This window comes from Muscardinus avellanarius, assembly GCF_963383645.1.
Source record: "Muscardinus avellanarius genome assembly, chromosome: 4".
In the NCBI taxonomy this organism is placed as follows: Eukaryota; Metazoa; Chordata; class Mammalia; order Rodentia; family Gliridae; genus Muscardinus; species Muscardinus avellanarius.
Genome location: NC_137789.1, coordinates 12,057,514 through 12,073,294, shown reverse-complemented (window position 1 = coordinate 12,073,294; position 15,781 = coordinate 12,057,514). Strand labels below are relative to the sequence as shown.

At 45.6% G+C, this 15,781-nt stretch overlaps 1 protein-coding gene across 4 annotated transcripts in view; it reads right to left on the bottom strand.

The window, feature by feature from the left end:
* Positions 1–15,781, bottom strand: part of ASAP1 (ArfGAP with SH3 domain, ankyrin repeat and PH domain 1) — a gene marked incomplete at both ends in the record, with an annotated part of 307,685 nt that overhangs the window by 244,387 nt on the left and 47,517 nt on the right. For all 4 annotated transcript variants that reach the window (XM_080694994.1, XM_080694996.1, XM_080694995.1 and 1 more), the window contains one exon: positions 14,845–14,971. In XM_080694994.1, coding sequence (XP_080551120.1) covers positions 14,845–14,971 — 127 coding nt within the window. The remainder of the gene's footprint in view (positions 1–14,844; positions 14,972–15,781) is intronic.

Sequence of the window (15,781 nt, the reverse complement as noted above, 5' to 3'; positions counted from 1 at the left end):
GCTACATGAAGAAAGAGCTGAAAGAACTGCTTGGAGAAGGGAGTGACTCCCAACAATTCACTGTTTCCTAAGGACTCCACACAGCTGTAAAGCAAAGGGTAGCTTCCCAGGGAAAGAAAAACTACCCATGGCTTCCGGAGAGGTAAAAGACAGACTAACATAGCAATTTAGTGTACAAGAGAGTCAAAGTTAGGCCCTTAGGATGCAACTACTGCTACTTCAGAAATAAACACAAAGTAACTCACCCTGGGTAACAATTTATGCTGTGTGTGGAACAAATCCCTCTCTTCTTTCAGACTACAGCCTTTCTGGGAGAAAGGCCATCAACAGAAATTAAATATCTGATTAGTATTTGTGGTATTCATACTCTGGTACCTGATACAAATACACACACACACACACACACACACACACACACACACACACTCTTTAAACCATGACTTTTAAAATGCCCACTCCACATCTACTTTATTAACAGGCTGATGCATAAGGCAGCAGTGTGACATCAGAGTCAAAAGACCTGATTTGCAAATTAGCTGTACTACACAGGAGTTGTGTGATGTGGACATTTCTTCTCTAAGCATCTATTCTCTCCTCAGAGGACCTCTGAAAAGCTGCTTTAAGGAATACAAATACTACATAAAGAGCTTAGCACCGTACTAGGCTCCAAAGGGGAAGCCTAATAAACTGTGGCTATCACAACATACATAACTGCTGAAGGCTTAAGACTGATAGTTATAATGGATTTCCAAACATTTCCAAAAGGCTTCATAGTAATAGTAGATGTTCCTATTTGGGGGGTGAAGAGGTGTTGCTTTTTGGAGTCTGAGCAATATTTAATGGGATTTAGTAATACTATCTGGCTGTGAGATCTAATAGATCACTTTAAGTTACCAAGCGAAGTGACCTGACGCATTATAGCAGGAAGAGATGTTAACAACAAACTCCCAACTGCCCACTCTAGAGTGAAGCACACCTACCAGCCACAGCATGCCTGGTGGGCACGGGGTACCAGGAAGGCCACCTGTTCCTCAGATGGATGCAAGGCTCAAGGGCCAGTGTTAAAATCCTGTCCCATACCCGTGCTTACTTCTGGTAAGCCCTGCTGAAGCACCCAAAGTACGCAAGTGCAGGGTCGTGGGTGGGAGCTGCAAGCAGACTTGAAGATTTGAAAGCCAGACCTCTGTCCTGCCCAAAGCTTGGTTATTTCCCTTCAGGAATATGGCTTGCGACAGCAAACTGCCCACTGCCAAGCCACACGTCACCGACCTGAGAATTCAAGTATTACATTACCGACTCGCTATGAGGATCACGTGGTGAAATGTAGATGCTTCCCCAACGTACAATACTTTAACTTTGGACTTTTCACTGTATGATGGTGCAAAGCCAATAGGCCTTCAGTAGAAACCAGACTTTGAATTTTAAATCTGGATCCTTTCTTGAGATACTCTTGAGATGGTGGGCAAGAGCAGCTTCGGCTCTCAGAGCAGCTGTAAGGGTGAACAGCTGACACTCTCTGGCATACATGCTGCTAAGCTGTGTGTGGGGAAGCAGGTGTGTTAAATGCATTTTTGACTGACAATGGGTTCATCGGGACGGAGCCCAATCACAAGGGAGAAGAATCAGTATCACAGCAAGAGCCTGGCATCTCTCCAGGTCTGTTCCACAGTCTGCAAAATGGGTACCAGAAAAGCCTCCTAATGTCATTCATAAATACTGCAGTATGTGTCTCTAAAAGATAAGTTCTAAAGAGGTGAGGAGAATGAATAATGGTACCTAATAGGCAAAGGAGACACTAGCCAAGAAAAGCCCAGAGGCCTCAGAGACACAAACCCCAGCTTCTCTACTGACCACGCACCTTGGTCAAGTCTCTGCAGGAGGAAGGGGGAGAAGGGCAAAGATGAAAACAAAATAGGCCCAAAGCAGGCGACTGAGTGGTGACAGTTACACGGGGCCTCAGACCAGTCTCTCTGCCTTTGCATCAAACAAAAATGGCCAAAGGAAAAACACCCTCAGGAGACTGAGCTACGAAAGAAAGGGTCTACAAAAGGCATGGGGAGTAGAAAGCAATGGGGTCTAATAATGTGAAGTGTCAGGAAACTATTCAAAATGAAACCCATAGTTTTTAATTCTGAAGGTATTCCTTTAAGTTAGCAATGTGACCCAAAACAAACAAATAAAAAACTTCCTACAGAGGCCAGTGTCTTTCAGTGAACTACGGGGAGGGATCATGACACTGACAGGCAGAACTGACTTCAGGTCTTACCATGCTTTGCAGTCACAAATCACTACAACTTTCTGAGCCTCAGTTTCCCTGTCTGTCAAAATAGGAAACGGTGGCTTACTGCCCAACAAAGTACTATGAGGATAAAAACAAGATGACATGTTAAAACAGGATACAAAAATATTGAGAGAGTAAACCCAGGGCACACGTGCTCATAAAACCATGATTCACTACTTATCATCCATAAAGAAAAATCAGAAAGGGCAATGCTTTCTTGAAAATATCAATTCTCTCATTAATCCCTTTCATACTACACCATGAACTGGCTGCCCCAGATGACTAATGTAAATTACCTAGATTTAAATGCCTCCCACTCAAAGGAAACAAATCAGGAGGGAGAAATATTTTCCTTCTCCACCAATAGATTGTGTGTGTGTATGTGTGCGTGTGTATGTGTGTGTGTTTTCACTAAGACAGTACAGGATCTCTTCTGTTTACTTGCACTTTGCTAAGTCACTACCAACAAGCAAGGCATGGTAGAAGGGAAAGGAAGGTACAGGCCTCTGAACCCAGGCTGGATCCCTGTCTCCATCATGTCCTAGGTGGCATGAGGGGTGAATAACATACGCAAACTCAGTGCAACGCTAGGACTCAGAAAGTGACAGCTATCACTGTTACTGCTATTACTAACTCAGTGAAAGGCTATAAGTCATGGATACCAAAAGGACTGAGTTTAACTCAGTGTTCAAGTCTGTTATAACACAACCTTCAGGAAACTTAATAATTGTAGGTTGTTTGCATCAAGCAGTAGGCATAGAGCTAATGTCCAGAGAGGTAAACTTAGCAATTTTTTTTTTTTTTTTTTTTTTTTTTTTTTTGGTGGTACTGGGGTTTCTGGAAGCCCTTCTACCTGCGGGCTATACTCCCAGACCTCTTTTTTATTTTTGGAAACAGGGTCTCTTAAGCCAGCACGGCTGGCTTCGAACCTGCGCGATCCTCCTGTCTCTGCCTCCCAAGCGCGGGGATTTTACAAGCGTGTGCCACCACACCCAGCTGACTTAGCAATATTTTAAAAACCTTTACTAGATCTGCCTTCAAGAATTATAAGTCAAAGGCAGTTTTCCTATCATTTTCATAATTTTAATCAAATATCTGAATGCCAACTAGACTTAAAAGTGGAAGGGCTATCCTTGTCCCCAAAGTCTTCCCAATCTACTAAAGGTTAAGACATGTGTAAAGATCAGTAAGAATATGACTTAGTTCACTAGCCTACCACTGACAAAGTTATCCTAAAGTGAGAGGAGGAAAAATTCTACTTTCAGGGCCATCCAACTGGTATTTATTACCATGTGAGAAAGTTCTTTTGCAGATCTAACCCAAAGAGCTCATGTTTCAACAAAAGTCTATTTCTTGTTTGCTCTATTTCATTTACCTTCCTGTCTGTCTGTCTGTCTGTCTGTCTGTCTGTCTCTCTCTCTCTCTCTCTCTCTCTCTCTCTCTCTCACACACACACACACACACACACACACACACACACAGCATTTTTCTTGAGGATGAGCCTAAGGTAGAAAGAGCATGGATTGGGTTGAATCTTTTCTAAGCCTAGTTCAGAATCAATAAAATGGGGGAACAGCACTCATGCTACAAGGCTTCTGGAAGGACTGAGTGAGTTGATGTGTGTAGCGCATCCAACACAGTGCCCAGCACAGAGTAGATGCTCCATCATAGTGTTCACAGATTCTGTACACAAGATGCAGAAACCTCGAGCTGCTGACAACATAATCTGACTTGGCACCATTCTATTTACGGGGAAGCAGTTCACTCACTTGCTTTGCTATAAAAACTATTACTATTATTAAAGCAGCAGCTGCTGCTGGGCCAGCAGTGAGTGCTTATTTTGATTTGCACTTTGTGGAAATAAGGAGCATCTAATTTTATGTAAACGCTATTAATGTGAATAAACATTACAAGGAAAAGGAAACGTGTTTCATAAAAAATGATTAATGAAACATAAAGGAAGGCTCCCCACATTTTAAAACAAAGACACTCAAATTTTATTTCACGTGTAACTGGGAGGTGCTGTTCAATGGAAGAACAGCTGCTGGCCCTCAGACCTTATGAAGGCTATCATCTCACACTGGGAGAAAGCCAATCAAACCAGAAATTTTCCCAAACAGTCTCGCTGCCCCGCCCTGTCTTCCACCCACCCTGCACATCTATGGAAGAGCACGTGTCATCACTTGGGATGTAATGCAAGCGGGTGCTTATCCTCTGCCCACATCCCGTGTAAAATGTTGGTCTTTCTTGATCATAAGCAAAGCTAAAAGTAGGCAGCACAGGGCTCTGACCACGCCCTTCAAAGTATCCCCAGTGAACACAGAGCAGAAGGGGGTCACAGAAAGGTAAGATGTGCAGAGGGAAGCGCAGAGAAACTAACCTCTTTCCAAGTACACCGAGGTGCCAGGCACAGACAGGCCACACACTACCTACTTGTTCTCCCAAGGTGAGGCCTATTGGCACCACTTTAACTTCAATGAAAAATGCAGATGAGGCCAGAAAAGCTGGACCCCAGCCCAAGCTTTGTCGTGCCACCTGAGTACTCAGAAGGTGTGCGTCCCTATCCTCCTGAGGACCACCACGAAGGATGCTGAAGGGGAGGACATAAGCCTACCCATGATGGAACCCCATTGTCCCACCTGAGCTCACTGAGCCAGGGGTGATCCCTGACCCAAGCTGGGCCAATCAGATCTTCCCTCCCAGATGTGCCTGTCCCAGAATCAGGCACAGGGTACCAATCTGTATGAGGCACTGAAGCTGTGGGGCATATAAGACCAGCCTGTCATCGCTCATTAACCTGAAAAAAAAAAAAAACCTTTTATTTCCTGTCATTCTTCCCCCAGTGTTCCACAAAACACTCCATGAGTCTTTCCAATAAATCCCCATTTTGCTTAACTTCTTGAGTTATATTTTGTTGGGAAGGGAAATAGAGTAGGATAGGGATGTATAACTTACAGCAAAGATCCCAACATACTAGGAGTTCCTGGGCCTCAGCCTCCTCATCCATAACAGGACCAGATTGATCTCTAAGGACTTTTCCAGCTTCACAAAGCTTACACCACAAATGTAATTACCATGACACTTATTACAACCCACTCTGTGCTGGGTATTACATACAGCGGGGCCATCCTAGCCCTGGGGCATGATGCTACAGAAACACAGGGTATCCAGGCTGTATTAATAATAGAACTAGGAAGAGCTTATATTTTCCTTCACCCAAAGCACATCTGGCAGAGAAAGGGATGGCCTCGATTGCCTCAGCCAACTCTTGGCTTTCTGAAATAGTTAGCACCAAAATGAAATTGTTTTTTGGCCTTTACCTCCTTGGCACATGAGGTTCTTATTTTCTTTTCCTAGCTTCTGGGTGGCTAAATTGGGTACTGTCTTATCAAAGGGACACATATTCCAGTTCTTTGGGGAAAATTATACCATAGCCTCGGTATTAAAATTCAGTTCTTACGTAACTGACCACAAACAACACCACAGCACAGGGCTGCTCAGATGGTGCTCTGGCCTGGAAGGAGCCCACCGAGAACTCCCGCATTCCGTTAATGACCAAGTAAAGTACCTCCTAGTCTGACCTGCCCTTGCCCCAGATATAATTAAAACTCCCTTTACTGACTTTGACTAGAACATGAAGCAAGTAGAAATGTCAATTCATGGAGAGACCCATTTTGCATTAAGGCTCCTGCCTCCAAAACCAAAATAGAATTTCTTGTGGTCTCAGTGCTTCAAGTTATAATCAGCAAAGCACAGAGCCTAGCTGCCATACTGTGTTCTAGTCAGGACCAGGCATTACTGCTTCCCCTCGCACCTCCCAACCAATGACCAAAATCAAATACATGCTTTCATCAAGTAACAGAGAAAATAGGTCATTATCCTAAAACCCCAGCAGAAATCAAAGGGGCAGCATTGCACCCCTCTGATGCACCAGAGGAAGGAACACAGTAGGAGGTGTGCAAGTAAACAGGGGGATTTAGCAGTGACTGGGGAAAGCAGGGCCAGCAAGACTGCGCTGGTGGAGCTGTCAGGCACCGGTCACTGGTTCCCTGACTTCACAGTGACACCCACCAAGGGCTGATCATGCAGTTAGGCTGTGGGCAGCCTGCTGCAGGTCAACTTGGCTGGGACCACGACCCACAGTGGTCAAAGTGTTTAGCACTGTTCTGGTCTCCCCATCTATGCCACCACCAGACAGGCCCTTGAAGTATACACAGTTGGCTCTGCCATCTGACCTCCTCAGCACCTACCCTTCCAAAATGAGTCTACCATGTCGTGCCTTCTCAGTTACCCATTCAATAGTCTAATGTAATAATAATAATAATAATAAAATATAATAATCAGCAATCAACAGTAATGAGAATAAGAGCTACTGTTTTTATTACCAAGCCAGGCACTATTGTAAGCACTTTACATATCCTGACTAAGAGACAGGTACTCTTCCCATGAGGAAATTAAGACTCAGTAAGGTTCAGTAACTTGCCTAACATACGTTAAAAACAACAGGGCTGCAATTAACCTAAGCTAGGAAACCTCACCCTCCTCAACCCAAATGTCACCACTGGTCCACAGTCAGACAGGGCTCCTGTCCATCAAGGAATGCTCCTGGCCTCTTCCCTCCTTCCTCCCTGCCCCTGACTAACCAGACCTTGACATGCACACCCTTTACCATCATATGAAGTCATTTAACATGCATCACACATTATCGCCCTTAATATGCAAAACATGGCCATTTATCAAGGAAGGAAACACAGGCTTAGACACAGAGTGATCTCCAGACCCACAACTTGTTCATGTTTGGAAAATCATGCAGAGATGACCAAGACAAGTCCCTGAATGACTTACATAAATGGAAACCATTTCTCTGAGGTTCCATGGACACATATACAAGGAACAACTGGCTTCTGCTGAAAGCCTCTAGGTCGATTAACACAGAGGGCTCTGTGGCCCTGCACAGTATGTGTTGTGAGGCCAGGACTTAAGCCAACACAATGGGTTAGTAGGATGAGGCTCCTGATCTCAGCTCTACTCCTTGTCTTCCTCCCTGGGAAGAACGTCCAGGGAGTGGCCCTAGAGAAGATTCCCCTGTCCAGCTTGTATAACCAACCTCCATGGCCCTGCTGGAGATCGGAGTACAAACAGCCCCAGGTTGAGTCAGCAGCCTGGAATTCAAATCCCTGCCTAATTTCCTTCTCATCTTTAAGGTTCAGTCTCCAAATATGAAAGCAGAGGAACTAAAGTAGGCCTGGATGGGCCCGTCACTCGTGAGCTTTTCCCATGGAGATGGAAGGCTTGAAGGCTCGTCTGGTTAGGCAAAAAGGAAGAGAATACTTTTGCTTCCTCACCTTTAGACATCAATAACTGGCAAACCAGGCCGGGCGTGGTGGCGCACGCTTGTAATCCCCGCGCTTGGGAGGCGGAGACAGGAGGATCGCACAGGTTCGAAGCCAGCCGCGCTGGCGTAAGAGACCCTGTTTCAAAAATATAAAAATAGGTCTGGGAGTGTAGCCCAGAGGTGGAAGGGCTTCCAGAAAACCCAGTACCACCAAAATAAATAAATAAATAAATAATTGGCAAAAAACACATGACCAGAAGAAAAGTAGTGCTATACCATCGAGCTGATCAGTTACAGACAAAATCAAACACGTGTAGCATGCAGGTTATGACAAACCACACTATCACAAGAGTCTAATTTTTCTGCAATACTGCAAGTGGTTATTAGATCTTGCCCCCCCCCAATCACAGCTTTCATGGGCCTATAAGAGATCAGAACAGCAAGCCCTGGCCTGGATTTTCTCCATGGTCTCTCCAACTCCCTGAGTGACCAGCACCCCAGCAAAAACACAAGGATGTGGGCATCCAGGAAGCTGGAAGGCAGACAGCAGTGAGCTCTTCTGTAACTTGGAGAGCAGCAGTTCTGCAGCCATGTCTGTGGGCAGTTCACAAGCAAAAGACAGGTTCGTCAACAGCTCCAGACTCCATATGCTAGGGCGGTTTGCAGGGCTATTTTCAGTTTTGCCCAGCCCAGGGAGGGCTGCTGGCAGCACTGTCTTTGACCACAAAAAGCAGAGATTTAAAGATAGGTCTCACAGGAATGGAGAAAAGCAATTATCTTATTTTTTTTCTTCCAGAAATTATCCTGTTTTTTTCTTCTTTCTCCCTAACTTTTTCTCTGTGGTACTAGACATCAAGTACAGATAAGAAAAATAATAAATGTCTTTTCTCATGAACTTTGCAAGACAAAAAAAAATAGCAGCCAGAAAACACAAGACAATGAAGTAGAGAAAACAAAAGGCTTCCAAGGCAGAGGATGTAGCTCAGTGGTAGGAAGCTTGCCTGCTTGTGTGAGGCCCTGGTTTCAACCCCTGGTATTGCAAGAAAAAAGAAATTTTTTTTCAATCCAGAAATCCTGCATTCAGAGCCCCAAAGTCTACCAGTTACTACTGTATGACCCTGCACAAGCCATTTAACCCCCGGGCCTTATTTATATTAAGAATACTACCAAAATGGCCTTTTCTTAGATGACAGATGTAAACAGCCACTATATTAAAGTAGAGTTTCCTATTAAGTTTATCAGCTTTCAATTAGGACAGGTAATACACTTCCATTCTGGAACACTGAGAGCTATTGACCAGGATGTCTTAACTTTTGACCCCAGAATTCCTACATGTGGGATTCCATAGAACAGCACTTGAGGAACCACCTCATTTATCAAAGCTAATGACCTCTAGTCATCAACGTGAAAGATGACGCCGAAAAGTACAGGGATAAAAATTAAAACCGACATAGGGAGTAAAAGAATACGTACAGATGAAGTCTGACTGGTATGCACAAAGATGCTACATGAATGGGATGTGTTCCAAGTCTACTACTTGCTGGCTTTGTGACCGTGGGCAAAAACTGAATTGCTGTAATACATGGTTTCATTATTTGCAGGATGGGGCCAGTTATAATGCAGACCGTGGTTTCATTATTTGTAGGATGGGGCCAGTTATAATACAGGGGGATAAGCACTAAATAACAGCAGGTACACTAATAACTGATAAACTATTGTTACTGTTATTAGGAGAAGAGCCTTAATAATAAATCTACAATCCATACCTTCACTCTTTTCATTCAGTCAAATATTTCTGGACCTTCAAAAAGGACTCTGAACACCTCATCTATATTAAATAAGCCTTCACAGCCAGAGACACACCTGATTGCCAGCTCCCTAAAGAAAACTTTCTGACTATACCTTGAGGACGGGGTTGTTTATCTTTGTGTCCCCGAGCCTATCAGCAGGAGAAACTCAACAATATGTACACCAACTGTTTGACAATTTGTTGTCATTTTGTGTGGTACTAGTGATTGAATCCAAAGACCTTCAAATTCTGAGCAATACCCCCACCCCTATTTTTTTAAATAGGATCTCACTAGGTTAATGAGACTCTCACTATTTGCTGAGGCTGCAAAATACCTCCAACCTGCAACCCTCCTGTCTCAGTCTTCCAAGTACTGGGATTATAGGCATGCACCACCACACCCAGATGACTGGATAGTCATTTGAATGATTCAGCTTGTACTACCAGGACAGTTTTTTTTATTATTATTTCTCTCATCTATGAACTTACCCTTTCTACCTTGTTAAGTTATAGCCTTCTTTCTCACATATCATAAATGTCTATTATAGCATAATACCATCCAAACAGTAACCCTAATACTACAGCAGGGCTTGGCAATGACTTTACATATCAGATGCCTCTCAATAATGTATTAGGTGAATGCATTCACTATACCTATGTAAGCCCATATTCAAATCTTTTAAAGTATGGGGGGAGGATAATAGTATACTTAAGTATCACCACTAAAGCCAGATGTGGTAGCACAAACCTGTAATCCCAGTTCTTGGGAGGTAAGACAGGAGGATCATGGGTTCAAGGCCAGCCTTAGGAACTTAGTAAGATTCTGTCTCAAAACAAAAAATAAAACAGGGCTAGAAATGTAGCTTAGAGTTTTAAACACCCCTGGATTCAATCCTCAGTATCACACACACACACACACACACACACACACACACACACACAAAAAAAAAAAAAAACACCTCCCTGGAATGTGAACATGAGAAAAACAAGTTTCAAAGGCACTCAGCCACCTGTTTCATGAGACCTAAATTAAAAGATAGAATAAAAGTAAAGCCTCCTCTACACAGCCACCTATACACACACACACACACACACACACACACACACACACACACACATATATGCATGTATGTATATGTGTTTGTGCGTGTGTGTATGTCTTCGCGGACATTTATAACATCTATTTTGTCTTATCTATCTAAAGAATTTCCTAACTCCATTTATTTACTAGCCAAACCTTGAATACAAATCACTCTTTTGGGCCTCGATTTTCTTTTCTGTAAAACAGAGATAACTGCCCTTCCTCCTTTCTAGGGCTTATAGGAGTCTTAAATGTAATCAAGCCCACCTTGAGCCTTCTGCAGATCTGGTGCAGAGCGGCTGTTCAATACATGGGCGGAATGTGATTCCTCGATCATCACCAAAATAAAATGCTGGCCCCATATAGAATAAACACACAGACCTCCACTATCTCCTGCTTACTTAAGTATGTGCATACTTAAGTATTGGCCACTCTAAGCCTTTAAATGGGGTCTCATTCTTGTCTCCCTCGCAGTGGTCCTAAAATGCATGCCTGTATCCTTTTCAAGAAAACCCTGTCTTCTCCTGGTCACTTACTCATAATTTCCAAACAGCCACAAGTAAAAAGGTCCACATCACTGTACTTCACTGGTTGCTGAATAAGCAAAGCACTAGCTTTTGGGCTTGGAAAACACTCACACACCAGGATGAAATCTTGGCAGAATACCAGTTGATCCATTCCTGCTTCCCAAAGGCAGCCACTCCCGTGTGCCAGCCAGACCGTGACTCCTACAGCCATGTGTGACTCTTCATCACCAAAGGTGAAGCCCAGAAGCAAATTCTGCCTCTTCTTATCACACACTTCTAATTCATGTCCTAGGGTGCTCATCACAAAAGGAGCTAAATAACACCAATATCTGCACAACACAGAGTATTCTTCGCCAAGAAGACACAGCAATAGAGCGTTAATTTTGTTCAAGCCTGAAGACTTAACAGTTTTTTATTTGAGCCCTACAGATGTTATTTAGTAATCCAAAGAGCAGAGAAGCTCATAAGTAAACAGGAAGGCATTACTAGGATGAGAAAAAGATTGTCTTAAAGAAAATTCCAATATCTCCAAATTAATCCCTATTCTGGAATTTCCTCATCACCAAAAAAGTACCCAGAAGTCCTATTTCTAAGAATAACCCCATAATAACACAAGCCACATTCTTAAAATTTCCAGAACTGGGCGTGGTGGTGCACTCCTGTAATCCCAATACTTGGGAGGCTGAGACAAAGGATCACAGGTTTGAGGACAGCCTCTGCAAGTTGTGAACACTCTCAGCAACCTAGCAAGACCCTGTTTCAAAATAAAAACAAAATAGGGCTGGGAGTATAGCTCAGAGGTAGAATGTTCCTGGGTTCAATCCTTAGTATCATACACACACACACACACACACACACACACACAAATCCAAATATCTCACTTGTGAAGTGCATGTCAAGAAGATTCTGTGATCTATCCCCAAATGTTTCCTTGTATTCTGGAGGTTGTAACCTTAAGCCTCATATTTTTAAAGAACTGAATTTGATTCACTAAGATATTTAAAATAATGTACCTCCTCCATATATGTAAACTTGAAAAGGCAAAGAAAAACTTCAGCTGTGGTGATTACCTATTAGTTAGAAACTAAAGCACACATTTCACAATTATGCAAAAGGTAAACACTCAAAGAATTCAACCTCACAGACTATAATTCAAGAGATAAGTGGCTGAGGCTAGCCTCTTGATTCAAGAGTTAAAAGACATAGATAGGAGACAATGCTTTCTTAACCAACTCTGGACTCAAGTTCAGAAAAAGAATTACCAAACTGTGCTAATCTGCATGAAATATTTACTATTTGAGTATCATCAATGTACTTTCTATCTCAATACTTCTAAGCTTCTACTCTGGTTCCACTTCCTTCTCAAATTCACAGTTGGACCCCACTTGCAATGCCTTCCTTTTCTTCCTTCCCTCCTTCCCTTAGTGAGAAAGACAGTTAGTTAGATGGTCAGTATTGTATTGTCTTGTCCCTCCCTTCCTCCCTCCCCTTCCTCCCTTTCATAGTGAGATTAAACCCAGGAATGTTCTACCACTTAGGTATAGCACCAACCCTTTCTACTTTTAATATTAAAACAGGGTAAGTTAATGCAGACTGGCCTTGAACCTGTGATCCTGTTTCAGCCTCCAAATACTGGAATTATAGGCAATGCACCACTGTCAGAGGCTTGGAGCTATGGGGAGTGGGGGCATCCTGGGGATTGAACACAGGGGCATTCTACCTCCAAGCTACACCCCTAGTCCCTACACCCCTAGTCCCTCCTCCTTTTTTTTTTTTTTTAATTTGACACAGGCTCTCACTTACTTCCTAAGGCTGGCCTCAACTCTATGCTCCTCCTGTCTTCGCTTCCCAAGTTTGCATCTATTTTTCTAACCTATCAACCTATTCTTCATCCAAAAAAACTATCTTCACATTTGCATTAAATGTCATGTTACTTAAGATCAGAAGCAGCTGCATATAATTTGACATTAACCCTATCCTAAGATATTGCTGTAATATGCACAAATACCCCTACAAACAGTATCATCAAATACTTAGCCTTATCACCTGCTACACAAACAATACAGTAACATTATCTGTATGCCCAGAAAGTTAAAGTAACTGACATCTCTATTAACAGGCACTGAAAAACTTATCTAAAAGGAAAATAACCTAGTGGTCTAAAGAATGTCACATCCTTTAGAGGCACATACGATTAATATAGAGAAAGGATGCAAAATGCTCCTATATCAGCATGTTTCAGTTTATTACAATTAAGTGAAGGACAGATTCATCATGAGGCTGAATGCCTGGTAACTAACTGTGTTTCATCCCACTTATTGTCAGGCTAGTACAACAGACTGACAGTTCACAAAACAAAAAAACAGAAAACAAAAACAAACAAAAAAAACCCACACACATTTACCTCTTGCTTTCAAGCAAACCTAGCTTGGTGGTATTTCTCCATCCACTTCAAAATCCATTATAAACACCCAACAATGACTCCAAAGAAAACTCTAGAAGCATTTCCAACTGCAATGAAACATTCAGACTAATTCACAGCACCTAGCAGGCGGGCAAGATGTGACCCAGCACTAACAGAAGTCTCTTGCCTCCTTAAAATGTAGAAGCCCTGTGTTTCAGAATACCACTTCTACAAATACTAATTAAAGCATGAATGATTTCAAAGCAGGTACCGAGAGCGGTTTGCCTACAGAAATTCTAGCTTCCCAGTATTCGAGTGCTGGCCATGGTGGCCTTAAATCAGAAAATAAAGAGCTTACCAAACCTTAAATAAACAAACTACATTATCCACCCTGAGAAAACCACCTCCCTTCCTAACTTCCGCCTAATGCTGCCTTTCTCTGTTGGAGTAGGTTTGGCTTGTTCGGGAAATGATGCTTTATAGGACTTAGAGATGGTGCTGAGTTCCAGGGCAAATGTCCTATTTTCTTTGAGGCTCCAGAGGCTTCTACAGCTCTTGGGCTTACAGGGTTTTCCTACCCATCCCCCCCCCCTTATCACTAATTCACTTAAAGTTGTAAAGGAAACCACTTTGCCCTAGACCCTGCCCCTGGACAACCCCAGCGCTTTCCTGGAGAATCCAGATACCAAGAGCTGTTCTTTCTGCACCCTCGAGGTCTCTTTTCTCTAGTCAGCACTGCAAGCTGCATCAGCTTCAGACCAGCTCATGACTGCCCTGTGGACCTAGTGCAGCGGCCCTGGGCCCTACCAACTCTGCTGAGGCTGAGGGGACCCGGCTGAGAACCTGTGTGCACGCATCTCCTTCCACCTGGGCTTCAGGAAGGAATGTAGACACTAGTGGGTTGGAGTCCTGAGGTGGAGACAGGACCAGTCCGAGTTCTCTCATTCTTTGGGGATTTTAGCACCGGCCCTTATCTCTGCAGCTGAGCCTGCCTGGCGGCACTGCCCATCTCCTGTCCCTGGCTGGTGACCTTGGCCAAGCTCCTTCACCTCTCTGCCCTCAGTGGCCTGACGCCACCTACTTGGAGGGTGAGGAGAGGGTCACAATGATGTGGAAACGCTGAGCAGACGAGCAGCAGGGTGCAAGAGAGGGTGCAAGAACTTCCCTCTTCTGTTTCTTAGGGTATCCAGAGCTCGGTCACTCCTTCCCCACCTCCAGTCCCCGGGCCTTTAAACTTGCAAGACCCCGGGAAAGGCGAGCTAACGGGGAAGGGGATGCTGCACATCTCAAGTCCCCTCTTCACCCAGGAGCGCGAGGAGGGGGTCTCCTGGAGGGGGTGTGGCTCCCCCAGCCCCAACATCCCTTCCTCCCCAGCTCAGGACGCCAGCCAATCCCGCTGCGAGGCAGCGATCCCGGCCGCGACCTACCTCCTCCAGCAGCGTGACGGTGTTCCTGCAGTTGTGCAGCCGCGTGGTGAAGCTGGACGTGGTGGGCGAGTTGTAGTCCTCGGTGGTCTCGGCGATGAACTCGGAGACGGAGATCTGGTCCGGCATCCTGCCGGGGGAGCGAGACACAAGCGCGGGCGGGGTGAGTCACGGCGGGCGCAGGCTCCCGGGGCTCATGAACGCCCCGCGCGCAGCCCGCCACCCGCCGCCGGCCTGGCGCGGCTCCCGACCCGGCGGCGGCGCGGGGAGGGCGGGCGGCGCTCGGCGGGCGCGGGGCCCTTCAAACTCGGAGCGGCGCGCGGGGCGGGGGGCTCCTGGGGGCCCGCCTCCCTCTGCTCATGCCGGCGGCGGCGCTAGGTAGGGTCAGGCGGGCCGCGGCGGCTCTCCAGACGCGCTGACAGGCGGCGGCGAGGGCCCGGCTGACTGAGCACTCACTCCCGCGGGCTGGCGGGCGGCGCTCCCGCTCCGGTCACGGGGACAAACAAGGAAGTGCTCTGCGCACGCGCCGGCTTCCCCCGGCCCCCGCCCCGCCTCCGCCAGGCCCCGCCCCGCGCTCTCCACGCCCCGACCAGACCACGCCCCGGGCCGCCACGCCCTATCAGGCCACGCCTTTCGCATCCGCCCCGCCCCTCCAGGCCCTGCCCCCTCCGCGGCGCGGGCTCGGGGAGTGCAGGCCGGCAGGCGGGAGAAAGAGCCGGGAGCCGGGGCCGCGCGGTTTGTGGGGCGCCGGAAGCCCGCGTCCCCCTGCCGCCCCCGGGCGGTTACTTCAGCAGCGATGGTTACGCGACCGTTTTGCAAGAGAAGGGACCCAAAAAAAGTTGTGCGTGTTCTTTTTTAGTCCCGTGTGGGTGCGGAAGCGAGGCCGGGAGAGCCGCCTCCCACCGCCCAGGAAGGCTAGTTTTTGTGCATTCGCTTAGGT